The following is a 26,206-nucleotide window of genomic DNA, read 5'->3' on the forward strand; positions in this document are numbered from 1 at the left end:
GAAAGAGAGAGAGAGAGAGCGAGTCGGATAAGATTTAACAAAATACATTCTGAAACAAAACATAAGCGCTTATTTTCATTAGAAAAACATATTGTAAAATACATTACATCTTGATTTTAATAACTTATTTTCATTAAACATATTAATTTACTTACCTTAATCTAGAGGATAGTTAATGTTTCATGCTTTTTATTATGCTAATACAGTTATGAACTATTTTATTAATCTTAAATATAATCAAACGGTGCTTTCAAACGTTACTTTTCAATCCAGCTTTCAAAACAACGGTCTCTAACGATCTCGGCGGCTCGCGAGATCATCGAACGATCACTCTCACGCATCCAAGAGCATAAACTTTGATACGTGCTCTCCTTCTCTTGTGTGCTTTCTCACACAGGTTTTAGTGCGTATACGTACCGTGCACGCACGGTATGCTCTCGTTTGGTATGCTCCAATCGAGATCCACATCCGATCAACTCTCGATCGAAGGCAGCGGTGTCAAACTTTGTTAGCTTGGTTGAAGCGAAACTTTGTTTTGCGTTTTCAGTTATAACCTTAACACTCACAAACACATTTTTTTTAATACATTTTTAAGTGATAAAATAGACATTATTAAGCGTTTCGTTAAAAAAATTTTTTTTACAGGCTTGCATTTTATATATGGCTCAATATTATATGGTATTGCATGCGAGTGTCTTTCATCTTCTTTTTCCTCATTTATCAACCAACGAGGTCATGCTAACCATGAAATGGGTTACTAGACTTATTAATTCCTCGTAATTGGGTAGTCAGTCCTCGCTATGGGTGGGATTTGAACCCCAGCTCTGCCATGTGAAGACCAGCACCTCAATCGCTTCAGCTCCCCGGTCACTCTTTTGGATTACACAGGGATTTATTGGACAATTTATGGCTGGATATGATAGGTCATTGGAATAAAAATGATTCTGAATTCAAACCAATATAGTATTTAGGCTATACAAGCTAACTTTTCCCATTGAAATAAAAGGAAACTTACATTAAATGGGCATTATATCAAATATCATTAGATTGTTTAGTCTGCATGTACATATTAGCCTTTCTTGTTTTGTTTTAATTTTCTCAGATTTAGTTTCACAACCGATCATTCCATTGTAAATTAACATTAGTAGAAAAATAAATGTACTGCTTACTCTAATTATGGCTCGTTACTGTGTTCGGCACTCTTATCAGAACGAAAAGACTAATCCATTAAAATACAAGGTGTATGAATTTTCATAATCCAAATGAGGGGATCAAGTTGATGTTTGAACTGTTAGAAATGCTAAAACTATAAAATTTTTGCATGAATTCACCCTTTATTCATTTTCTAGTAAATCCTTTCTTTTTATTCACGAGTATGTTTGCACAATACATGGTGTAGTTATAAAAATAAATATAAACAATGGAAAGTGAGAATTGGGCTAATCTTCCAGCAAGAGGATGAGACATTTTTGGCCTTTTTTTATTCAATCAGAACGACCTGAACGTAATGCTACATTTTTAGTCAATTTAAATCAACAAAGAACCGCACTTTGTGATCGTCGGCCAATTAGACACTTCAACGCAATCCGGACGTGTCGATTGATACATAAAATTCTATATTACAGCTTCTACTGTTTGACGTTCCTTTTACATATAAATAGTAACTTGGCTTATAAGAAAAAAATTTTTTATTCAACATTGTTTCTCACTCTGTTTATTATTGATCCATCCTCTGTGTTTAGCGAGCGATAGTTCTAATCTTTTTCGTTTTATCTCACAGTCAGTTTGACAGTCCTGAACAGCAAACTCTCTCTCCCTCTCTTACCAACGCACAATCAGTTCTCTTGCCTCATCCGCTAGTAACAACACTCACGCTGGCCCCCAAACCAGCCAACCAGCCAGCCAGCCAGTCAGCCAGCACCGTCGGAATCATTTCGTTACTGGCCGCGCGTACCGATAGACACAAAACGCGCGCTCGCTGCTCTTCCCTAGCTCCTAGCTCCTTTCTCTCCCTCCTTGGCTGGCACCGTGCACAGCTGCCGCTTGCTGGACACCGTCCGTTATCCGTTGGCGCCATTTGCCCCACTGCTGGCGGGGGTAGTGCGCGCCCAGTTTTCGAAACAAAAATTCGGATTTCGGATCACGATCCGGACGGTCCGGTGGCACAAGAAGGAAGGAGTTTTAGGACGGGAGTGTACCAACACCCATCGGGCTGCCAGTGTGTCTCTCGCAGTGTGTATGTTGCTGCGTGCCGAGCAGAGTCGCGTGTGTGAGTGTGTGAGGTTCATCGCAAAACAGACCGCGAGATAGCAAGGAAACCGTAATCAAATCGAAGAAAAAGTAAGTGATCGAGTGCAAGCATATGTGCGTCTCCGTGTGATTGTGTGTGTACGTGTTAATATTTGCATATTGGGGTAATCCAAGTTCAAACTACGGTTCGCTCTCATTTTGGTGTGGGCATCGAATTGTGTTAAGTGTCGATTTGGTCGATTATTACAGGGCAAAACAATTGGTGAAAATGGGAAAACGATGTGCTTCACTGGAAATTTATTAGAAGGGGCTGTGGGCAGCAGTAAATCAAGAGTGCACTTCAGCTGCATCATATTATTATTATCGAGCATCGAATGAACGATCATGGAAAATTTCATGGCAGCAAACAATACGCGAACGGGGAAAAGCACAACCGTTTTGGAGGTGTTCCTTCCTCCACTCATCAGCGGCCCACTCGAGCGGAAATGGTTTACGGTTGGCGTTTCGGGAGAAAATCAACCACTCATCATCGATCATCAACAGCGGGGGGGGGCCGTAAAAGAAAACACAACTACTTTTGACCTACAAAGTTTGGGACCGACGAAAAACTGCACGTGCTTGAAGGAATAGTTGAGGATCGTGAAGGAAGTAGAGAACTGTTTGAGAAGTTGTGCAGGTCGGAAGAAGCCAGTGTGACAGTGATTCGGAAGCATAGCAGGGCTACAGTTCTTTGTTGCAGATTTTGCATGGGTAATCGTTTCTTGTCTCATTTGTTTTTCAAATTTGTGCTGTGTAAATCCGTGCAAGCGTGTACCTCGCTGACCTTCCTGGACCGATGGTCCTACACGAGCGACAAGAGCGTGAAAATTGTGAAAGAGAAAATACTTCTTCCCGTGGTATTTGGTCGTCGGACGGACGCCATTTTTTGCTACAACTTATAGTCACCCTTGGCACATGGTGTGAACGGTGGTGGTATTGGTGGTCTAAGTGGGGTGTTAGTGGGCCGTGGTTTAGCTTTCGTTTGTTTACTTTCACTTTAGTGACGATGCCGAGCAATCGCTGGGAGCCGGTGTGCTGGCAAAACATATTTTCGTGCCAAACGATCATCAGGCTTGCGTTTGGAATCGTGTTGATACGTGTGTGTGCGTGAATCGGAGAGCATCAATATCAATAATTCAATCTCATTTCGATATATTAATATATTTAAATTAAGCGCAAAACGAGCCCTTTTGTCGAACGAACGGACGCAACCGATCGATCAATGCACCCAGCACAGTGCATCGGCAGCGGATGCACCGAAGAGAGAAAGAGAGAGAGAGAGAATGCTCCCTTGTTGTTCGTGTTGCACCGATGCTAGCTGATGATCTGCATTTTGGAGAGAATTTCCACCTGGATAGGAACTGGACCGGGTGGAGTCGTCACTAGCGTGTGTGCGAGAGAGAAGGAGAGAGAGCCTATGGAGTGAACTTTTTTTATTGTGCTGTAACGCATGGGTTGTGCATAATTCTCACCCTCCGCCCAATACGGACGCGGGGTCGCGACAATACAATGCGTCGAGATCGTTGCTTAACCTAGGCAAAACTCATCCACCATGCAGCCGGCTCCTGCATTCATCGCACACAAATGCTCTGACATAAGGCGGCAAAGCAAAGCAAAACAGCAAACAGAAACGAGCAACAACATCAAAATACTGTCAGCCGAACTTGAAATGGATTTGAGCATTTTGTGTGTGTGTGTGTGTTGGTCGACTATATTATATAAAAGAACGATCGCAAAAAATAGCAAAATTGGATCAACTACTAGACTGTCGCAGCTCGCTGGAGGTGGTTAGGAGAGTGTTATTTGGCAAAAACCGAGGTTCGTCGCCTGGGGCTAATGTATGTTACGTGAAGAGAAGTTTGTTTTGTGGTAGATGATCGCATACATAGTATCTACACTTGTGTTGCTTCTAATGATTTGTATTTGGATTGCAGACGGCTTTAATGTGAAGCTAAAACGATCATTAAACTTTGAGCTCTATGCTACTCTAATTGTATTTCTTTGGTGATCATGGTCTTTGGTTTGGATCTTTGGTGACATCGAGAGGTCTTTGTTCGCCATTACCGTGTCGTGATTGTGACCTATTACAGAAGTCCACGATACCCCTGATGGTCTAACTCCGTCATCCGCACAACTTATATTCCAACTGTTCTAACAGATACATCAACGCCATCGCTCCATCTAACTTTGGACCTACTACGCCTCTGCTCGGTTCTTGTGGAAGGCCTTAAACGGCTTTCTGTGGCTAGGTCGTCCGATGTGATTCTCATGACATGACCCGACTTGCCGATCGCTGCACAATCGTGAGAGTCTGCGTATAGCTCGAAGCGGCTCTTATCTTGCTCTTCCACACATATTTATAACGCGGTCTTGGCCTGCTGCTTAAATATTTGATACCGCTCACGCTCCATCTCTTCATCGCAATTTCGACTATACATACCTTATCTCTCCATGTAGACGGCCTCAAAGGACTTTACAGGCTGGATTGAAATTAACATGACCAGCCCACCTGAGCACCGTGAGTCTAATTCGTGATGGTGAGATCACCGTACAGCTCGTAGAGCTCTTCATTGTAGTTGCTCCTTCTAGCGGTGTGTGAGTACTGGGACTATATTGTTAAACGACCTGCTAGGCCGTGCTTACTAGACTTATAGGGTGTAGTCATCGACTTATTGCTATCGCGTTGGGTAGACAGGGGACAGGCCCGGATAGGATTCGATCCCCGGTACTGCTGTGTTCCCCAACTAGGTCTATGAACATTCTCTAAAGTCCAGTTTTTATCCCTCGATGGTGTGATGTTTGATGATACGATGAAGGTAATGTGATGGACGACTTCAAAACGATAGGTACGATCTCCTTAGGTACATCCCACCGTAATCAGTGTTCCTTCTCAGTACCACCGGTGGTGCCACGATCATTTTGGCTTCCATGAGGTTTATATAATAAGTGTTTAAATACTGTTAATATCTCTACAATATATCTAAACTTGCAAAGAACTTATGAAAATATTCAAAAGCTTTTTGAATATGAATTTGATTTTACGAAGAACGAAATTATTGATGGAATCTGGTAATGAAATTATCTTACTGATGCTAATGGTGCTCATTATTAGCTGTTATTTTTTATTTGCGCTATCATTCGTTGTGTTGATTAACATAAGTTTGCCCTCCAATGAAGCTACGAAACCATTCAACTACTTCATGTAACAGATCCCAGGCAGTAAACCGAATAGTTTGAAGATCGGCTTCCATTTCAAGAACGGTGTAACCATAGCAACCTAATTGCAAACTGATTGCCCCACTTATTTTGCCTTTGTCCAAACCGACTTCCGTTCCCCAGCATGATTCGTCAAAAATTGGGTCTTTTTGGAGGTACTGTTGTTTTGATTCAACGTTTTCTTTGCCTTCTCGCAACTGACCTTCGAATAGCGCGGAACGCTGATGATCTTCTTTTTTTCGTACATTTTCACGCCAATTTTAGACACAAATAAGAAAACTTGAATGATTTATGTTTGACGTTGGATGGTGCTTCCACAAACACACACATACACACACACCGCACCACTCCTCCGTGCACCATGCTTTAGCGAATAGGTTTAAAAAAATACTTCCAGGCAATACATGTAGGACTAAAGAAACAAACAAAAAACAAGACCAAAGCGAAAAACAATTCCACCGGAAGTGCACAATTGACGATAAGATGCATCTCTCGCTGACGGGAGAAACTATTACGCGTCTTTAAAACCATGACCCAAGACGCCACGATCACTTGCCCGTTGTTTACGATCCATTGTGAGGCTGAGGCTTATCGCGCAGCGGCAGAAAAACGAAATTGCGCAAAATAGCATATCGTCGTCCATCGGTCAGGGAACGTGCGAGAGAAGACGCACATACGCGATATTGCAAACCAAACCCCAAACACTGTAGCACCGAAGTGAGTGGTTAGCGCTGAAGTTCCGGTCCGATTCCTCTTCCGATTGGGCGCTATTTGTGGTGGAGGGAGCCATTGCAAACGGGGGGTTTTTTAAGTTGTGTACAAGGTTGCAAAGAAATTGAGCAGCAATGACTCATCCTTTCACTCGTGTGAAAAATGTGTTGCCTGCCACCGATCAAACGACAACCTGTGCCGTTTAGTTTCATTTATTTTCCAATTTATTTCCACCCCGCTCATGGAAGGGGGAAACAAATCTTTGTCAGGTCCGCCCAAACGGAAGCATCTAGGTTGTGCGTCCACGTTCACTATTACTTCAAGCAGGGGCGCGGAAAAATTGGGGCTTCCAGGAGCGGAAGAAGCTCACTAACCCGATTGTTCACGGTTTGAATCCGGGCCGAATTATATTCAGCTCAAGACGAAAACGCACCCAGTTTTTCTTGCTTCGCTCCCGCTTCTTTTGACTCATCGTTCGCATTTTGTTCCTCTGCTTTATTCCAGATATGGCATCGACCCGATAAAACAACGCTCGTTGGGCGAGAAAGAGATTACAGAGTACGACCGTAAATTGGATTACACTTTATTTGTTTTACGGCCCAAGATTTTCATCTCCTCCGAAGGGGAACGTCCACACCGTGCGTTAGGTAAGGTCAATGTCAGTGTTAACGCGCCGCCAGTCGGATCGAGCAGGAGGGCCTAGGGAGGTTGGGACGTGAATTGGACGTGGAACACGCGTCTGCCGTTTTGTCGGCATGCTGGGCAGCAGCCAGGGAAGACAAGATTTAGGTCATGATTAGCCGGAAACTTTCCCTTTTAATCGGTTCAATGGTTTTGTTGTTGATGATGTTGCAGTAAGGGGGCCGTCGTTAGAGATCGAAGGGCACGGATCCCTTGGATTCAGTACCGGTTCTAGCGTTAGAGCCAACCGCTGCTAGATAGGAGGTCAAGGAACCTTAGTGTGTCAACTAAGGGGTTGGTTGTACGGTACGGAGGAGAAATTATGGCCGTTTGATGGGAGCATGTTCGAGGACCGATTTAGGTAGAGTTGCTTTTCACCTTTACTGATCGAGCATTGGTGCTGCGATCATATCTGCTACTCACTAGCACGCTTCAAGACATTTTCAACGGTAATTGCATCCTTTGAAGGGTGATTAAGTTTGAAAATCGACATATCAACTCTTAAACAAAAAGCATTCAGCAATGGGGACAGCCTACCACTTTCACGATTCCGCGCGAACATAAAGCCTCGCGCTCGCGTTGGGATGAAACGGTTTTCGAAAGGAAAAGTGACCTCTCAGCGTCAACTCTAAGAGGCGGAGAGGCCGAAGAACATTATCAATTGCCTAACTTCCTGCGCACAAAACAGATGTTTGCCGGAGAAAAGTAAGCTCCCACTAGTGAAAGTGGAACTGGACAGCAATTCGAGATATACAACACCTGCAACACCACCCTGGGGCCCATTCGCCAACGGTTCGATCGAGTGGATTGCGTCAATCAAGTCTGCTGGCGTCTAGGATCGTATCCCATAAGCCTTTGCTAGACAGACCTATCCAGTAGAGGCAAGGTCGTTAATTTTTTGGTCCGCTAAACGGTTTTCGGCCGGGCGGCTGTCCCGGATGCGTTACTTTCCAATTTTCAGGATCTATTGTCGTTTTCGCATCATCGAGTGCTAACGACCGATCGTTATGATAAGCAGGATAATACAAATTCTTCAGCATGATTTCACTTCTGATGCTGTTTCGAGTGGTTTATGTGTGCGGAGGGAGAAAAGCAAAACACTCCATAGAGGTGTGAAAAGTTGGGTTGGAAGTGGACACAATGACTAATGCTTCAATGAGACAGTAAGCCAAATCTTCCTCTGAAGATAACCTTGTGAGCCTTTCTATACCCCTGTGTTGTGTTGTTGTGCCTTAAACTCGAGACGAATTTTGAACAATGTTCGTGGCGTTTTGTTGTGTTTTCTTTAAATGACAGACTCGTGGTTTATCTATATTTAGGAACATACAGTGTATCTCCTGTAATAATACCAGCAGCTATGGATTAAGCCCCTTTGGAGGTCATAAGCAGAACGAAAGTTGGAAGCCCCTTTCACTTCAAATTTGCTATATGTACCAGTATCAGAGAAGGATTTCTACATGGTTTAAGCTCCCAGAACCTAACAACAAACTTATATGAAGATTCTGTTGGAAACTCGGGGCTTCGATTATGTGTTATGTCCAAATCGCTGATTGTGTTCAACATGGAGATTCATGTTATATGAGATGAAAAACAATTGAGTTTAGGGTTTCGACCAATTGTGTTCCCTTAACCTTGTTAAACTTCCTTGACTCAAAAGGCCAAGGGAGGACCGGCTCCAAGGACACTAAATTAATCCTTTGTCATATTCTCAACGCTTGCACACACAACGTCAATGTATCTCTGCATGCTGGAAACCCATTCTGAACTCCTTACTCGAAAGAATAATGGTAACCGCAGCAGCTCGCACTCGTACCGCCAATTCGTGCTACCATCTTGGGCGTTCGCTAATCGGTTCCGCACGCTTGTCAACGTATGTCGCGTAATCGTTGGCAGCGAACCTTGTACGAACCTTGCTTCAAGTAATCCACGCACCCCTGCCCAGGAGCTGACATCGGGTTCCATTGTGCTGCAGGAAAATAACATAATTTTCGCTCCATCGTGGTGTGCCCCCCCGTCCGATAAACGGTCGGGAATGCAGCTCACATCGGTCGCAATCACCCTCTCCAACAGTCAGGCCCACACAGAGTGCAGGGACTGCAGCCGTACTAATCGCAGTGGGTCTTTTTTTCTGTTTCGTTTCGTCTGGCAAAGCGGACGGTAAAACCATCTACCGATATGATAATGGGCCGCTTGTGCAATCTTTCAATTCACGCGTGCCCCACGGCCACTCGCACCCCGAAACGCATGATCGTCCGTCTTCGCGATCGTAGTAGCGATCCGTGACAGAAATATTATTGTTTTGCCGCCTGGTACTTAAGGTTGATTAAAATAATTGCCGCACTCGCCACGGTCGAACGGCAAGCTTTCCATGCTGTATCGGTGTGCACGGATACGGTTTAAGGTTCCTGTATCCTTTTCTCCCAACTAAGCAATATGAATGTAAATTTGAAACTTAAATAGATGAAATGATTTACTCCAATGATTTACGCATCACATTAAACTTGACATCTCGTGTGGTTTGGTGCTTGGTGGTTGTGCTCAAAAAACACACGAAAGCGAGTGTCGTGGAATTTTGAAGACGTCATTTCGTTCGCCCAATCTCGTCCACGGCTCACATCCGACGATCGCGACTAGGTCAACAATGGCTGGTTGGGGGAACAGCGCAGTGTGTCACCGAACAAAGCGCCGCGTGGTGTGGAAGTTTCGGGCGCTCGCAGGCAAATTTCACCCTCGGCAAAGCATAGCCCCGAAAGGCGCTACAGCAACGGCGAGCATACATTCGAAAAGTAAAACCACTCTTACCGCATCCATTATTCATGCATTTCTCTTTTTGCATGCGCGCTAAACCGGGCCGCAAGGCGCGAGAAATACGCCTGCGAGAAAGTACACGGTTGGTAGACGGTCGACCCCAACAACGACTTACGTGAGGCTCAACGATTCGGGGTCTGCTGCTGCTGATGATCCATCCGTCCGTGATGGTGTTTCTCCGGCGCGTAACTGCTACGTTCTTCCTACGGAATTTTTTAACCATCGACAAACCTTCTTTTGTTGAAGAAGAAGAAGGAACCGGGTGTGGATGAGCTAAAGATGCAAACATTAAAATCGCATCATTAAGCTGGCCGGGGTAGAGCGGCGAGGCGCCAGGCGTGAGCCAGGCTGTGACCCACATTTCGGCAATCGAAACTGATCGACGGACAGACAGGACCGGACTCGCCGATTCGTAGCTGGTGTGTTCCGACCAAACCTACCAAAAACGGGTTTCTTTCATCACAAACCGTTGCCGGACGAGCGAAAGAAAAATGGCAAGTTTGCTAAAGCCCGGTTTGCAAGCGGATGGCGTGAAGATCTTTTCCGATGCATCTCGTGTTGTACACAGCGTGGATCTGTCGCCGCTCAGTTGCTGAACCTCTGGAACCTCTGATGAGATACTGCTAAACGATCGTTCATTGTTCCTCGCGAACAGATATCATTGCTTTGTGTGTTGTGGCGAATATCGTCAACATGAGAAAATCATTCCAGCGTCCACAACATGCTCTGCCAGACAATGATGAACAATGTGCCTGAAGTTCTCGGTAGAGTAGGCTTCCCCTTTACGTGTGCTTTGTTCGTAAGGCGTATCGGGAGGAACAGATCGGACGGACGGACCTAATAACGAAGTGCGCGAAATGCCACATACCGAGCTGTGACATAGTTATACGCCCTCCATCATGCAATCGTCACTGTTGTGCCAACCTTTACGTTATGCAAGATCGATGGCGTACTTACGGGTCCCCAGAAGAAGAAACCAGTGCTACCAGTTTCCCTCCCGTGGGTCCGGCACGTTGAACTATTTATCCAATCGCCCCACCTAGAATGGAGATCACCTGCAATAACTAGGTTACAACCGTTTGGAAAAAAAAATCTTTCCCGGAACGCGCATGTAATCGTTAACGGTAGCGCATCGATCGGATCGAGATGAGGCATCGATCTTGTAAGGGGAGCAAAAAGTGACCGCCATCAAAACAGGAAATGAAATGAAGTGTTTGCCCCACAGAAAAGGGCAACAGCAACAGCGTTGACATGAATATTTATCAAACATAATGTCACGCCGAACATCGCGATCAGTTGTAAGCGGTCCGGGATGCGGGATTATCAAAGCCACCGTCCACAAACACGCACGTGTTACGTCAAGCGGGATGAAATTGTAAATAACTCGGTGGTAGATTACAGCCGTTTGGCCTTGGAATGCATTCGTAATGTGTTTATGATTCATACGAAGCGCTGAGTGTAAAAATATAGCCCTGGGCCGGACCTCTTTGTCGTGCTTAGGGTTAGTAGGAGTTAGCCTGTGAGCTTTTCCTATTCCAGAGGGATAGAAACACACAAGAAAGCTGGTTCAGTTGCTGTGAGAGACGCGCTGATAAGGTCGGATGTTTATTTAGATATTGATTTGTCACAACGTAGACCGAGATTATTAAAATGCCTGCCATATATCAACGCGGTGCGGAATTCCGTACGTACAAAGGCTCAAGCCCCGTTGCCTGCAGTGTGCAGTTGCAGTGTGCGCCTTTGTGCTGGCCAGTGGTTGAAGAAAGCACCCTCTCGAGAACGTACTGCAGCGTGCATAAATAACGGACTGACGGGTGCTCATTTCTGCTGCGAGCCTGTAACTACACTAAGCTCGCTCGGTAAATTACCCAAGTGCCCTTGACGCCGATCGGTCGACGACTCTGCTTGAAGTCGATTGCAGCCCATCGTGTGGGACGAAATTGAAAGTGAAACTGATAGCGTGTGTAGCGAGTACACCTAACACTTGCTTTTTTCTTTTGCAGATCCCTACAAAGAACCCAACCAACCAAGCGTCAAGATGAGCCAGTACTATTTCCCGATCGTGTTCGTTTTTCTGCTAGAGATTCTACGTCTCGCACAGTGTAAGTTGGCTGGAGAAGCATTTTTACTGTGCATTCCCAATGATTGTTTGTATGTCTCCATTATCCGCGTTTCTTTTTTTTCTCCTGCAGCACACCCATTTCTGTTCAACTCGGGAAACCAGCAGCGCCGAGCGCAGATCGAATGGAAATCGCCCGAGGACAACTGGACGGCCGAAGCGGCACCCAGAAGCATCTATCCGCTGTTGCAAAATCAGTACAACAAGCATCAGCTGCCCCCGACCAACCGGTACGAGATGATCGAGGGCGATGAGGACGAGCAGTCGTTGAGGCGGATGCAGGAGGCGCGAGAAAATGCATCCGCCCGCACGCTTTTCTACACCACCAAGGAGGAGTCGCATCTACCGCCGCTGCTAACAAAGACGATCAAGTACTTCAACCTGCAGCAGGTCGCGTTCGAGCTGGAAACAAGCGTCATGTCGCAGGTATCCTGTACCGCCTGCAAAGCTGGAGCCGGTTTGCTTCAGCACTACATTCGCACGGGCAAAAGCAAGGAGGAGATCATCAAAATGATTTACCAGTACTGTGTGAACCTGAAGATTCAATCGGCGCGCGTCTGCGAAGGTGTTAGCCAGCTGTTCGGTGTGGAGGTTATATATGTGCTCAAGCGTATAACGATCGGGCCGGATGAGATATGCAGCTTCATCATTGGTGATGCGTGCGGTGATATTTATAATCCGTATCACGAGTGGGAGGTCGAATTCCCGCCAGTGCCGAAGCCTGATCCGCGCGAGCTCGGTTTGCCGAAGGAAGCGGCCCCAGTGTTTAAGGTGTTGCATTTGTCCGACACACACTTCGATCCGTACTATGCCGAAGGATCGAACGCGGACTGTAACGAACCGTTGTGCTGCCGGTTGACGAATGGGCGGCCGACGACTCCGAACGGTGCCGCCGGCAAGTGGGGTGACTATCGGAAGTGTGACACACCGCAGCGGACGGTGGATCACATGCTGAACCACATCGCGGATACGCACTCCGACATTGATTTCATCATCTGGACGGGTGATCTGCCACCGCACGACGTGTGGAACCAAACGAAGGAGGAGAACCTGAAGGTGCTGAAGGAGACCGTCAAGCAGATGACGGAAAAGTTCCCCGGCATTCCGATCTTTCCGGCGCTGGGCAATCACGAGAGTGCACCGGTCAACAGCTTCCCACCGCCGTACGTCCAGCAGGTGGACAGCTCGATTGCCTGGCTGTACGACGAGCTGGATGTGCAGTGGCGCCGTTGGCTTCCGGCGAGCGTTTCACATACGGTGCGGCGCGGTGCCTTCTACTCGGTGCTGGTGCGACCGGGCTATCGGATCATCTCGCTCAACATGAACTACTGCAACAACAAGAACTGGTGGTTGCTGCTGAACTCAACGGACCCGGCCACCGAGCTGCAGTGGTTCATCTACGAGCTGCAGAGCGCCGAGTTTGCGGGTGAAAAGGTGCACGTGATCGGACACATACCGCCCGGTCACTCGGACTGCTTGAAGGTGTGGAGCCGCAACTACTACAAGATTGTGTCGCGGTTCGAGAGCACCATTACGGCACAGTTCTTCGGCCACACGCACTTTGACGAGTTTGAGGTGTTTTACGACCCGCACGATCTGAGCCGTGCGACCAGCATCGCGTACATTGGGCCGTCGGTGACGCCGTACAATGACCTCAATCCGGGCTATCGGATCTACTACATCGACGGTGATCATGATGAAACTACACGGGTAAGCGCGGGGGCCTAGCGAAGGCCGGAAACGCAGGTTGTATTGTTAGCGATTGATTATTTTGTTCCGATCCTTGCAGCTGGTCGTCGATCACGAATCGTGGATTATGAATCTGAAGGAGGCTAACCTCTACGATTATCCGATCTGGTACAAGCTGTACTCGACCCGGGCGGCCTACGGCATGAAGGGTCTGCGGCCCGCCGACTGGGATCAACTCATCAACAACATGACCGACAGCAAGGAGCTGTTCGATCTGTACTACAAGTGAGTGGTAGTGTTAGTGGCCTCTCGGCAATGTTTACCAACGAGTTCTTCTTCTTCTTCTTTTCCTGTCTGTACTAGGCACTACTGGAAAAACTCACCGGTCAAACCGGAGTGCGATTACGAGTGCCGCAAGCGCATACTGTGCGATGCGAAGAGTGGGCGATCGCACGATCGCAAGTACTTCTGCGAGGTGGTGGAAGCGAAGATCGACGAGAGCAACAAGGGCTGGAAAGATTGGATCTTCAGCTCGATTAGCTCCTCGTACGTACTCTACAAAAAACTGTTCTAGCTACTCCATGTCCACTAGTGCCGCCTGCTTATCGACATAACCGAACCACATGCATGCATGCACGGTGTCGTCGAACAGTCGACACCTCCCGTATGCACACACTGCCATCACACACTGTGTACAGCTAATAAGGAGCGTGTTGGTGATGGTGGTTACCGAGTGTCGCTAGCGCTAACATCTACTCACGCTAATCCCACTCATTTGCCCTTCCTTAACGCACTAGTCTTTCGGTCAAAAGCTCATGTCAAGTGTTATCTCTGTCGCTTTCTCTGTGTTCACGCTTCCTTTTCGCAGCAGCTCCGTAGCTGAAGGTAACCATGGTACGTCGGCGATCGCCAGCGATCATGAGCAAGCGGTGGCGGAAGCGTACGAACGTAACCGACGGTTGCCCAGTGTGGAGCGGGCTGCCGGGTGATCGGGTGACTGATGCTTCTATGGGTTTTCTTACATGTCGACATTAACAAGAATATGGTGAATTTTACACACCAGTTTTTTATGTTTAGTTTATAGCATTATTCCAACCATGGTTTGTTGGTTCGTAACAAAAAGTGTACGTTTAAGTGTGTTTCCCTCAGGGATGTAAATAAAAGCAATTTTACACAGCATTTTAAACTTGAAGAGGTGTTATAAATCGAAACAAGAGCTTACAGCACAGGACCAGGTGTTGGATGGTTTGGGTAAATACACATGGGAAGGATACAGAAGGGACAGCAGCCATATTTCTAAGTATCTCACTTAAATCGATCGCCGTTACGATCTCCGTACCTTCGGTTGGTGAATCTGTATGTTCTTCTCTCTCCTCAGCATATCCTATGCCATTCACGGTATAACGAAAATTTTCTGGCGAAAACGATGACCGCCTGAGGGTGAGCAATGGTGATCCCTGACATTGCCGATCTACATCCCGAAGTGGTAGGAGACTATGCGTCCAGTGCGATATCCCCGACTGGTTCAACCAACTTAAGCAACGATCGGATGAGTGATCGTGAGAAATTGCGTGATACACGAGTGAAGTACGAGGGTCAATGCGGGGACCCTCTTCAGTTCAGAGTGAAACACATTGGTATGGACGGTAGGTTTGTGATAAACGAATTGATTCCAGTTATTGCTGCAGACGGTACAATCGAATTGTACTCCAAACGAAACGTGGTAGATGGTCTGCCGTGACCAGGTGACTCCAGCGGCTGAATCGAACTGAACCGGAAACTCTTAACAAAACCGGCTGTCTCCGGTTTTGACCGAACGAACAGACTTTTTTTCATCTAGGAAAACACAGGTACTCGACTGCTAGGAGGACGCTAGGGCGTGCAGGAGCCGTAACTTAGGATTAGGATGTATTACAATTCCGCTAACAGATAAATAGCGTTAGAAAATCTCACCTGCCTGTAAATAAGATGCAATGCAATCTCACCAAAATAAATTATTTCAAATTGTACCTTCGCTTTACAATTCCTATACCTACCCTAGGCAGTAGAGATTACTCGGAAGGGTGCATCTCTGACTGGGCGCCATCGGAACGCTTATCAAGTGCATTTTCAAGGTACTGTTGTTGATGAACACTGTTATTGCACTTCAACTACTGCAGCTTTAAACCCCCTTTTTCCGTTACATCAATCTATCAATATTATCTTATCGGGTGTTGGTCGATTTGATCAGTTGATCCTACTAGCTTCCTGATTGACCCAGCCAGATAGCAGCGCCGCTCTATAAAACACCACGCAGTAGAAACTGGCCGTAACATAAAGTGAAGATGGGCGCCCTGAAACTTCTACCCGCTGTGTGTATAGTGCTGGCGATCGTGCCGTGGGTGAACTGTTTAAACCTATCCCAACCGACCACCCGTGATTGGTGGCAAAAGGCGGCCTTCTATCAAATATATCCAAGATCGTTTATGGACAGCGATGGCGATGGAGTGGGTGATTTGAACGGTATTGCATCGCGGTTACCGTACCTGAAAGCGATCGGCGTTAAGGCGTTTTGGCTCTCACCCATCTACAAATCGCCGATGGTGGACTTTGGCTACGATATATCCGACTTTCGCGACATTCACGAGGAGTTTGGCACGATGGCCGATTTCGAGCGGCTGGTGGAGCAGGCGCGTGCTCTCGACTTGAAAGTGATCATGGACTTTGTACCGAACCATTCGAGCAATCTGCACGAGTGGTTCATCAAGTCGGAAAACCGCGAATCAGGCTATGAGGATTATTACGTGTGGCACGATGGGAAAACGAATCCGGCCGGTGGAAGGAACTTACCGCCAAACAATTGGGTAGGTAAAGGGAAGCAGTCCACAGCGCAGAACTGATGCATGTCCTTTAATTTGTGTGTGTGTGTGTGTGTGCTAGATTCAAGCGTTCCGTGGCAGTGCCTGGCAGTGGAGCGACAAGCGACAGCAGTACTACCTACATCAGTTTACCGTAGAGCAGCCCGATCTTAACTACCGCAATCCGAAGGTGGTGCAGGAAATGAAGGATGTGTTACTGTTCTGGCTGGACAAAGGAGTGGATGGGTTTCGGATCGATGCCGTCCCGACACTTTACGAAGATACGGAGCTGCGTGACGAACCGTTGAGCGGTTTGGTGGATGATCCGGAAGATACCAACTACCTGTCCCACATCTACACCCAGGATCTGCCCGAAACGGTTGAGATGGTGTACGAGTGGAGGGAACTGATCGATGCTTACCAGCAGCAACATGGTGGGGAGACTAGGGTCATCATGACGGAAGCCTACTCGTCGCTGGACATTATAAAGACCTACTACCAGAGCAGCTCGGGACGGTTGGGATCGCATATGCCGTTTAACTTTAGGCTTATCACCGAGGTGAACAAGCAATCGCCGGCGTCCGACTACGTGAAGGTAGTAAGGGACTGGATGAGCATCCTGCCCGCCGGTCAGGTGCCAAACTGGGTGGTAAGTTGATGGTTTAGGCTGGTGACTCGGTAGTCCTCGACACTAAGCTCGTTTTCTTTAAGATGGGTAACCATGATCGACCACGCGTTGGGACACGGCTTGGCGAGGAACGCATTGACGCGCTGAACATGATCTTGCTCAGTCTTTCTGGGGCGAGTGTCACGTATCAGGGTGAAGAGATTGGCATGACGGATGTGTACATTTCCTGGGAGGATACCGTCGATCCGGCTGCCTGCAATGCGGGCCAAGACTTGTACGAGGAAAAATCACGCGATCCATGCCGCACACCGTTCCAGTGGGATAATACGGCGATGGCAGGCTTTACGACTGGATCCAGCACATGGCTACCGGTGGGTGATCGGTACAGGGAAGTAAACGTGCTCGTACAGCAGCAGGCCGAAAAGAGTCATCTGAAGGTGTACCGGTCAATGATGGAGCTTAGAAAGTCGCGCACCTTCCAGCTAGGCACTGTGAAGGCGGTTGCCTTGGGGGATTCTGTGCTGGCAGTTGTACGAGAGCTAACGAACTTTAGCACGTACATTACGCTGGCCAATCTTGGCAGCCAGCTGGAGGTGGTAAATGCTGTTGCGTTGTCTAATTCACTGCCGGACAAGCTGTACTTTGATGTAGTCAGTGTCGGTTCGCACAATATTCGAGGGTAAGTTTGGAGCCGTGCGAGCCACGTTTTTGGGTTGCTTGTACTATATAGGCTATATTTTTACAACTTTTTCACAGAGGATCGGTAGCGACAAAGGATATTGTTTTGCTTCCCAACGAAGCGTTCGTGTTGAAAGCGCGCGTGGGACCGGTAGAAAAGGTTTATTCGTCTATTTGTGATAGTTGGCTTCAATAAACATTTTAATCATTATGGAGAATACAGAGTTTTATTTTTAAATTAAAGACAATATGGACATCCAAAAATTACCTAGAGCCCATAACGTATTCAAAGAGCAAATAAAATATATTTTTCTTCTTTAGCACTATACAACCTCGAAAAGTCTGATTTACCTTGATTCAACCTGTAGCTTGATAGTCAGTCCTGCTTGGATGGCATTTGAGCCATGGTCTTGCTATGTGCAGATCGGTGCCGTTATCGCCTCGGCCTCCGTCCAGCTCAGAACAAATTATAGCAAATTAAAAGCATGATTTATGTCGCTCACCGAAAATAAATTGACCTTCGATTATGCCAACCTTATGCACCTGACAGCCAAATTACTTGACTGAGCTTCATAAAACACAACTTACGGCCACTTGGAGCTCTGTGGTAAAATAAATGGAATTTAAGAAAAATATGGTTTTGGCAGTTATATTTGAATTGTTGAGCTTGAGCTAACGCCATAATATAAAATTATAGCAAATCATTACCAAGCGGCTCGGAACTATTGTTCCGAAAGAGGTAATTTTTTTGTTCATTGATGTTCAGGATTTGAATGCTAGTTTTTCATAAATAAACTCAGAACATATTACATTTACAAAATTGAACTAATTAAACCTAATTTTTGTTGCGTGACAGTAATTTTCAGTAAAATAAATGGATCGGATTGATTCAATCCACAATGTCAAACTGCCAAACAGCAATCCAAGATGGCCACCGCCGACGGACATGACATAACCTGGGAGCGGTTACAGTGACGCCATTTTTCTGGTGCTTCTTTCGTGTCTGGACGAAAACGAATGTGTGTCCGTTGAATTTTGTGACCGTCTACTTGCAATAAAGTAATTCACCCGTATATCACAGGTTGCGGTGATAGATAAGAGGGCGGCGTATCGAATATAAGCGAAAACGTATCGAATCGGTCTATCGGTTTGTGTTGTGTGTGCCCGGTGAATGCCGACTGCAAGCGCGTGCCCGACTGTTCCCTCCTGAATCGGAGCCGCCTTACCGAGAAAGTGTGCGTGTGTGTGAGTGTGCGTGCGTGCGTGCTGTGAAAGTGTGGAAGAAAGCATAGTGTGAAGCGAATAACACCGAGCAGAGCAGTGCCTTTTTCAGCCGAAAGAAGGGTGTAACAATTGACCACACACACACGGTTTGTTTGGGTGCTTTTTCGAACGCAAACACAAGTCAACATGTCGCAGCGAACGAAGCGTTCCGGTGCCTCGACGCCGGTCCCGGTGACGGCTAGCACCCCGGTACAGCAGAGCGGCAGCGCGGCGATGGGTGCGTCAGCGTCGCAACATCACAGCAGCGGCTCCCGTCCAGCCAGCCCGCTAAGTCCTACGCGTCACTCCCGCATGCAGGAGAAGCAGTCGCTACAGTATCTGAACGACCGTCTGGCGGCGTACATGGACAGGATGCGTATGCTCGAGCAGGAAAACTCACGCCTCACGATGGAGGTGCGCACCTCTCAGGACACGTCCACCCGCGAGGTGTCCAACATCAAATCGATGTACGAGCATGAGCTGTCCGATGCCCGCAAGCTGCTCGATGAAACGTCGCGCGAAAAGGCCCGCATGGAGATCGACGGCAAGCGGATCCTCGAGGAAAATGAGGACTTGAAAAAGCGGTAAGAAGGACCCTATGAGCGGAGGGGATGCCGGGTTGTGACCTGGGTGTCCCATTCGAATTGTTTTTAATCATGAAAGCTAGCTGCTCGAATCGGGCTGGTAAACGTACGACAAGGCGGGCAAGCAGTTGTCTCCCGCCGAGCGTAGATGTGCTCGAAAAAAAGCAACATTTCTCATGGCCGTACGGTGTGGGATTATTTAGTTATTTTCTACTGCTGACGTCATCGATTCGCATGAAAAACAAATCTTTCGAAATGTCTTCGAGTTAGAGATTGGTTTTTTGATGAAATCTAATGCGGCGATTTGTTTACAATTTACACTGTGGTCGCATTACGAGCGATGCATATTTTCACAGCTTTGAAATCATGCCTGATGGTCATATCGTAGCAGACGGGGCGAGTACAGATTCTCCTATAGCCACACCGTTCTGTGAAGTGTGTCCATGACGGCTGGTCATTTATAAACACATTACGTCATTGTGTATGAAGTCATGCATCATTGAAAAACACATAAAATGTGACGTCGCTCAAGGCTTCTTTTTCGGAACCGTTGGGCAGCGGCACAGCTCAGGATCGTCGTCTCCACTTCAATAAAACTCGTCCGTGCCCGTCCAATCGTGACGTAATTTTTGGAATGGATATCTAAAATTTCAGATGACATCAGTCCAAATTCTTCTCACCGGCTGCTGCAGCGTTTTTTTTTTCTTTTCTTTAATACGGTTGACATACAATCACGCGGAGTTTGAAAAGCCGGTTGTTTGACAAGCGCGAAAGATTACCAATACAAGGGCGATTCTGTTTACCCACACAACTACCAATCGGCAATCAATCTGTCCGGGGATAGCAACTCAACCAACTCGTGGGCTAGCAAAAAGTAGAGAAAAAAAACGCTTCAAACATACATTATTTGTCGCATGCGGGTGGTGGCAATGGCATTCTACAATTAAAGCGCTCTTGCTTCTTAATCTCGAATGGGGGGTTCTACCTTACAGAATAGAACTGCGTATGGCACGTTCGTTTTGGTAAACAAAAGGGATAAACGCAAGATAAAACCGTGCCACACTCTCGGGCGCACTAGTTGATAAAGTTTACTCTACACGCAACAAGTAGTGTTTTATGGGCTGGGCAGATAACTTTGATAGTTTTGTTTCATGTTATTTGTGTTACTTTTTATACGTGAATGATAAAAAAAAAACATAACAAAGTTTAGCTGTTTAGCTAAAGTAGGCCTTGCGATAGGAAAACAACGGGATCGCCGCCCTGCACTGCAGCTAGGAGAAGGGATAGAGATTTAACGATTTCCGGTTTGTTTATTCACTCTCATTCTTCACTGTTTGGTTATTGTTTCAAGAAGGAGAAGAAGGCTATGCGCGTTGCGTGCACTCGTTCCTCCTCCCCAAGATGACGCTTAATTCCCACATCGTTCAATTTAAATTCGTTGCCATGGAGGAGTCTCATCTCTAAACTTCCCCAGTCAGTGCGTTGCACGCCGAACGAACCCGAAACACGCACAACCACACGCAGGCAGATGATGTGTCGCGTAGGGGCTTCCATAGCGTCACGGGTGCGCCTTTCGGCTGGACCGACGACCCTCCCGTTATGGTCGAAAGTTATTCAAGCATTTTTAGGCATGTTTCATCGCTTTCGATGGAAAATCAAATATTGACTCGGAGTGGTAAATCTCCAGCAGTCGCCGCTGCTACTCCTGCGCACGGGTGCGCGCGCATTCCATCCATCTTCCAGCCTGGATTGTCTCTGTCCCTTCGTATGAATGCGCGACGATTCCACGCAACGCGCGCGCCTGAGCTAGTCGCTTCAGCCTCTCGCTGTCGGCGGAAAAAAGGGGAAAGCGTTTGTCCATGAATGTGCGTCCCCAGTAACCACGCGCGCGTGTGTGTGTGTAAGTGCGCGGGCGCAAAACGCACACGGTATGACATCATCCTCCTCGAGGGTGGTTATTCTACGATCAAAGCTCCTACACTCTTACCCATTCCGTGGGGTGTGAAAAGCCATGAAATGGGGGAGCAGCGAACGAACGAATGAAGGAAAGGAAAGGGACATAAAACGAACGAAGCAAAGAAGTGTGCAAACAAATCAATCCCGCAGGGTCAAAGCGTGTGGACCTCGAGCGACCCCGGGAAAAACGTTTAGGGAAATGCATTTTTCTCGCTTTTAGGGAGGGGAGAGAGAGAGAGATAGGGAGAGATCGAGTAATCGATGCATCGCCGCATACGTGTTAGTGTGTTGGTGAGGGCTGTTTGGACGCCGCGTGATGCCACACCGCCTTCGACAACGCGCGAGGGCATCGCGTGGGAGCTCCTTTCCGTTGTGGCAGGAACATTCACGGGAACTTGTGTTTTTCTTGTCTTTTCTTGCTGTATATCGTCTGTACACGAAGACATGAGGATGAATAATAATTAGGATCGATTTTAATTTTTTTTTCTAACAAACCCTTTACGTGTAGTGTAGTTAGGCTCTCCCTCTAATGGAGCATCTCCCAAGGTACTTTGAAACATACACGGGCCTCGGGCCGGTGAATGAAAGTGCATCGTACATAATTTGATATTTATCGCTGGGATCACATATTCTCAAAGGGGGTTCAATTTGCGACTGCTCTACGGTCGGTTCCGTGGGGGTCATCGTAAACCTTCGTCACCCATTCGGTAGTCCATGTGGAAGGCATACTGAAGAGAACCCGGGAGGTTTATAATAATATGCATAGTTAGGTCCAAGATCCGGGAGTAAGCAAATGGTGAAAGTCCCGCGGTCCAAACGCATCTTCGCACCACACAAACAAACACACGCATTCCGGTGAGAACTGATTGCTATATTTAGTCATAGCTTCAGGCCCGGTAGTTTGGTCGTCTGGTTCGCTGGCTCTGTCTATGCGGTTGAGCTAAAACTATGATCATGCTTATCTTGGCTGGCTGGTTGGGCCCCACATGTGTACCGCGCGTGAGTCAAACGCGCCAAGTGTGTAAAGTCAGACCGATCATCGCACCCATGCGAGCTGCTGTTGCCCTTTAGTGATACAAACCACGTGTGGTTGGTTGGTTGGTTGAGAGCAGCGCATATTCTCGCGCTCTTTCGATCACCCGTTTTGCTTTATGATCCGTTGGAGCAATATGTTCCCTATAGTTCACTAGGAATCTTTCCCTTAAAGCTTCTTTCTCTAGCAGTAGTAATGGACATTTCATGACAAAGCAAGAACGTGTTTTGAATTCCCGAACCGTTTCGCTTGCAAGAAAATAGCTCCATGAATAGAAGGCGGGGATCGCTAAAGAGGGTATAATTGGTCCATTGATGAATCATGTGGATGTTCCAATGGCAGGATGGGAAGCAGGCCGGCATAGAATTCCACGAGCGAAGTGGAGAAATTTGGGAAGCAACGTGTCTCAATCACGACATCAACATAATACGAAATTTTTAGAAGGAACTGAGCGATAGAACGATCGAAGAGTAGATCCCAGGTACGAGGCAGAATTGCCTATGATAGCTATTGAACATGTCCAGTTATTTAACGTATTAACGATATAAACATTTTACAATTACATTTATGGAACATTTTTTACTATCCCTTTTTTTTCTTTCCATTTGTTTTCTTTATTAAAGCTTGGATCGTAAGACGAAGGAAGGTGCCGAAGCCGAGCGTAACCTGCGCGCACAGGAAGCGCGAGCGAACGAGCTGGCCGGCAAGTATCACACGCTCGTTGCCGACCACAAGAAGGCTAAGGATGATCAAAAGGAGCTGGAAAAGGAGCTGGCCAAGCTTAAGAAGCAGCTCGACGCGTTGCGCAAGAATCTCGAGGACGAAACGCTCACCCGCGTCGAACTGGAGAATGCCGTGCAAACGTTGCGCGAGGAGCTGACGTTCAAGGACCAGGTGCACATGCAGGAAATATCGGAAACGAAGACCCGCCGCCAGGTGGAGATTAGCGAAATCGATGGCGTACTGTCGGAGCAGTACGAGGCGAAGCTGCAGCAGGCGCTGCAGGATCTGCGCAACCAGTACGATATGCAGCTACGCATGAACCGTGAGGAGGTTTCCGATCTGTATGAGGTAAGCAGCCGCTAATTGCGGGCACAAATCATTATGTTTGATTTTGATGATCAACCGTTATTTTGTCTTGGTCCGTTGTAGGCTCGTCTTCGCGATCTGGAGCACCAGATGAACCAGGAACGGTTGCGCCACGCCGACGAAAAGGCCAAGATGATGGAGGAGGTCGAGCGGCTGCGAAAGGAAATGTCGATGCAGCTGCAGGAGTACCAGGAGCTGATGGACATCAAAATTTCGCTCGACATGGAGATTGCGGCCTACGACAAACTGCTCAGCTCGGAGGAGGATCGGCTCAAGATTACGCCGAGCGGCAATGTTTCGCTGTTCTCGCAGTCCGGACTGTCCAGCAGCATGTCCCGTGCCGGTATGGTGCGCCGTACACCGAATCGTGCCGCGGCCAAGCGCAAGCGTACGGTGTTGGAGGAATCGGATGAACGCAGCGTGTCGGACTATTCCGTCACGTCGTCTGCCAAAGGTGACCTGGAGATTGTGGAGGTCGATCCGGAGGGAAAATTCGTGAAGCTGAGAAATAAGTCGGGCAAGGTAAACTGCATTCAACCGGAGGGGTTATTGTATTGAAGAAGAAAAAACGAAAATAATTGTGATTCGGCTAATTTTCAGGAAGTTCAAATCGGCGGATGGTCTCTGGTCCGTAAGGTCGGCACCAACGAAACCGTGTTCAAATTTCACCGATCGCTAAAGGTGGACGGGGGCGCCTTTGTGACCGTTTGGTCGTCCGATTTGGGCAAGGATCACGAACCACCATCGACCATCGTGATGAAGGGCCAGAAGTGGTTCGCCGGAGACAACATGACCACCCATTTGATGAACGCTGACGGAGAGGTAAGGAATAGGGGGATGGGGGATAGGGAGAAGCGGGTGCATTTCGAGTACACAATCATATTTCGTGACTCTTTATCTGTTTTCGCAGGAGGTTGCTGCCTCTGAACGTGTGAAGCGAATCGTGTCGACCGCTGCCTCCCGTCACCGTGAGTACCTTGGAAGTTACGGCGAGGAGCTTCATCACCAGCAGGTACGTACAGAGCAAAAAGCAGTGTTAACTCCTTCTTCTTGCCAAGAAGTTATCCGCCAAGAGACTAATTCCGTAACTGCTTTTTCTTCTCTAGGGCGAACCACGAGGCGACGAAAAGTGTCGCATCATGTAATAAGTGCCGTGTAATATTGTGTGCCGAAGATATACATATATATGGCAAAACGTGTGGCGGTGACGTTTATATATAATTTTATCATTACAAACATTACATCTGGAACACGTTCCCCCTCCCTGCTCTCGCTGTTGACTAGGAGGAAACGTTATCTGCTGTAAGCGAATAATTTAAAGGGAAGGGTTATTGCTGCGCGCCGAGCATTAGATTTGACACAAACACACGTTCATACGTGCACGTGCATACACAGAGAACTGCGAAGCAAGATATTCGTTTTGTCCGTACGTCGTCCACCACAAAACAAACGCAGCAAAATGTCCGTAGCACACAAGCGCCGCGGTAGCGTAGGAAAGTGAATTCGTCGTGTTTGTTTAACTTTTTCTTATATATTTAATTTCTTAATATTCAAAACTTCCCACACACACACACACACATTCTCACCTTAAACCCCTGTTGGGCCATGTGCGAGTTAATAGATCTTTTACTATAATGCTTAGTAGAGATCAACGACGGGAAGACCATCACAATGTCCATCACTGGAAAGGGCAGGAAAACATAATCTTGTAAAATATTACCTATTTGGAACTACTTACAAACAGCGCGTGTGCGTGTGTGTGCGAATCCTTCAAAACTTTATGCTCCTTTTTTTCTTTTTTTTAATTTTCGGAATTGAATATAACAAAAAGTAATAATAAAATTAACAGATTATCGATCCGGGGGATTAACGTTAGCGACTAATGACGGTTACAAATAACACGAGCAAAAAATACAAAACTGAACAAAAAAAAAACATAGCACACTCACACAAGCGAACCCGCGTACATAGTAAATGAGAGGCCTTTTGTTTTGTGGAAAAAAGAACTAAATAACAACCACTCACTAACTTAGTGTAGTGTTTAGAGGGAAAAATCGAAAGAAAGAAAAAAAACACGAAAGCAACGAGAGGAAACGATTTAAGGTGTAGCTATAAAAGAGTGTAAGAGGGAATAAGAGTGAGCAGCAGCAGCAGCAAGAAACCTTAATAAGCCCTGTAGGTTGGATGTTGTGTTGTGAGCAGCGATTATACTTCGGCTCCCCCTTTTTTAATGTCCCCATCACTAATACCCTTTCATTTTCATGTATTTGACGTCAATTTTCGCCCAAACAGGGGTGTATTAGGTTATTTGATGTACAAGACTATAATCAATATTGTACCATTCGAGTTACAGGGTTTTTCGGTTGATAATGTAAAGGTATCGATCCTTTTTTGTTAACTCCTTACATGAAATCGTTAAACAAAGTTAGATTACATTGGAAGGGCTTCAGATGACAAGCTAATCAATTACTTGTTCTTAAGTTGGGCACTTTCACGAGTGCTGACAGACCGTGTACAATATCATCGGCTACGATTACAATATCATCTGGAATCTTCACAAAGGAAGGTAATGGATTACCTTGCGATCTGCCGCCGTTCCCATGCCAACTAGCTTCGTTCACCATT

The 26,206-nt window shown here is 46.9% G+C and overlaps 3 protein-coding genes across 11 annotated transcripts; all 3 read left to right on the plus strand.

Annotated features, from left to right (window-relative positions):
- Window positions 1-1,904: 1,904 nt before the first annotated feature.
- LOC118503242 (sphingomyelin phosphodiesterase) lies at window positions 1,905-15,522 on the plus strand. Of its 9 annotated transcripts, XM_036036257.1 has the most exons (7): window positions 1,905-2,340; window positions 6,721-6,863; window positions 11,709-11,807; window positions 11,898-13,534; window positions 13,614-13,798; window positions 13,877-14,059; window positions 14,382-14,699. In XM_036036257.1, exons 3-7 carry the CDS (start codon window positions 11,744-11,746, stop codon window positions 14,500-14,502), a joined length of 2,190 nt encoding a protein of 729 aa, XP_035892150.1. In that variant the 5' UTR covers window positions 1,905-2,340; window positions 6,721-6,863; window positions 11,709-11,743; the 3' UTR covers window positions 14,503-14,699. The 9 variants fall into 9 exon arrangements, with proteins under 9 accessions (XP_035892150.1, XP_035892149.1, XP_035892153.1 ...); XM_036036256.1 differs by lacking the exon at window positions 6,721-6,863; XM_036036260.1 differs by lacking the exon at window positions 6,721-6,863 and having other exon boundaries at window positions 14,385-14,699.
- Window positions 15,523-15,780: 258 nt separating this feature from the next.
- On the plus strand, window positions 15,781-17,874 carry LOC118503243 (maltase A3-like). The gene is made up of 4 exons (XM_036036264.1): window positions 15,781-16,356; window positions 16,433-16,999; window positions 17,062-17,657; window positions 17,735-17,874. The coding sequence occupies exons 1-4, from the start codon at window positions 15,838-15,840 to the stop codon at window positions 17,850-17,852; spliced, it is 1,800 nt and encodes a 599-aa protein (XP_035892157.1). The 5' UTR covers window positions 15,781-15,837; the 3' UTR covers window positions 17,853-17,874.
- A 761-nt stretch (window positions 17,875-18,635) lies between these two features.
- Window positions 18,636-25,613, plus strand: LOC118503244 (lamin Dm0). Its single transcript, XM_036036265.1, has 6 exons — window positions 18,636-19,503; window positions 23,116-23,563; window positions 23,645-24,103; window positions 24,182-24,403; window positions 24,492-24,593; window positions 24,688-25,613. The coding sequence occupies exons 1-6, from the start codon at window positions 19,067-19,069 to the stop codon at window positions 24,724-24,726; spliced, it is 1,707 nt and encodes a 568-aa protein (XP_035892158.1). The 5' UTR covers window positions 18,636-19,066; the 3' UTR covers window positions 24,727-25,613.
- The last annotated feature ends 593 nt before the right edge of the window (window positions 25,614-26,206 follow it).

The sequence above is a fragment of the Anopheles stephensi genome, chromosome 2 (assembly GCF_013141755.1).
Source record: "Anopheles stephensi strain Indian chromosome 2, UCI_ANSTEP_V1.0, whole genome shotgun sequence".
Classification (NCBI taxonomy): Eukaryota; Metazoa; Arthropoda; class Insecta; order Diptera; family Culicidae; genus Anopheles; species Anopheles stephensi.

Bases quoted from the DNA above. Each gene is read 5' to 3' on its own strand.
- LOC118503243 (XM_036036264.1), top strand. From the start codon at position 15,838: ATGGGCGCCCTGAAACTTCTACCCGCTGTGTGTATAGTGCTGGCGATC. The intron at 16,357-16,432 runs GTAGGTAAAGGG...TGTGTGTGCTAG, and splicing joins ACTTACCGCCAAACAATTGG to ATTCAAGCGTTCCGTGGCAG. The intron at 17,000-17,061 runs GTAAGTTGATGG...GTTTTCTTTAAG, and splicing joins GTCAGGTGCCAAACTGGGTG to ATGGGTAACCATGATCGACC.
- LOC118503242 (XM_036036254.1), top strand. The intron at 11,808-11,897 runs GTAAGTTGGCTG...TTTCTCCTGCAG, and splicing joins GATTCTACGTCTCGCACAGT to CACACCCATTTCTGTTCAAC. The intron at 13,535-13,613 runs GTAAGCGCGGGG...CGATCCTTGCAG, and splicing joins ATCATGATGAAACTACACGG to CTGGTCGTCGATCACGAATC.
- LOC118503244 (XM_036036265.1), top strand. From the start codon at position 19,067: ATGTCGCAGCGAACGAAGCGTTCCGGTGCCTCGACGCCGGTCCCGGTG. The intron at 23,564-23,644 runs GTAAGCAGCCGC...GGTCCGTTGTAG, and splicing joins AGGTTTCCGATCTGTATGAG to GCTCGTCTTCGCGATCTGGA. The intron at 24,404-24,491 runs GTAAGGAATAGG...CTGTTTTCGCAG, and splicing joins TGATGAACGCTGACGGAGAG to GAGGTTGCTGCCTCTGAACG.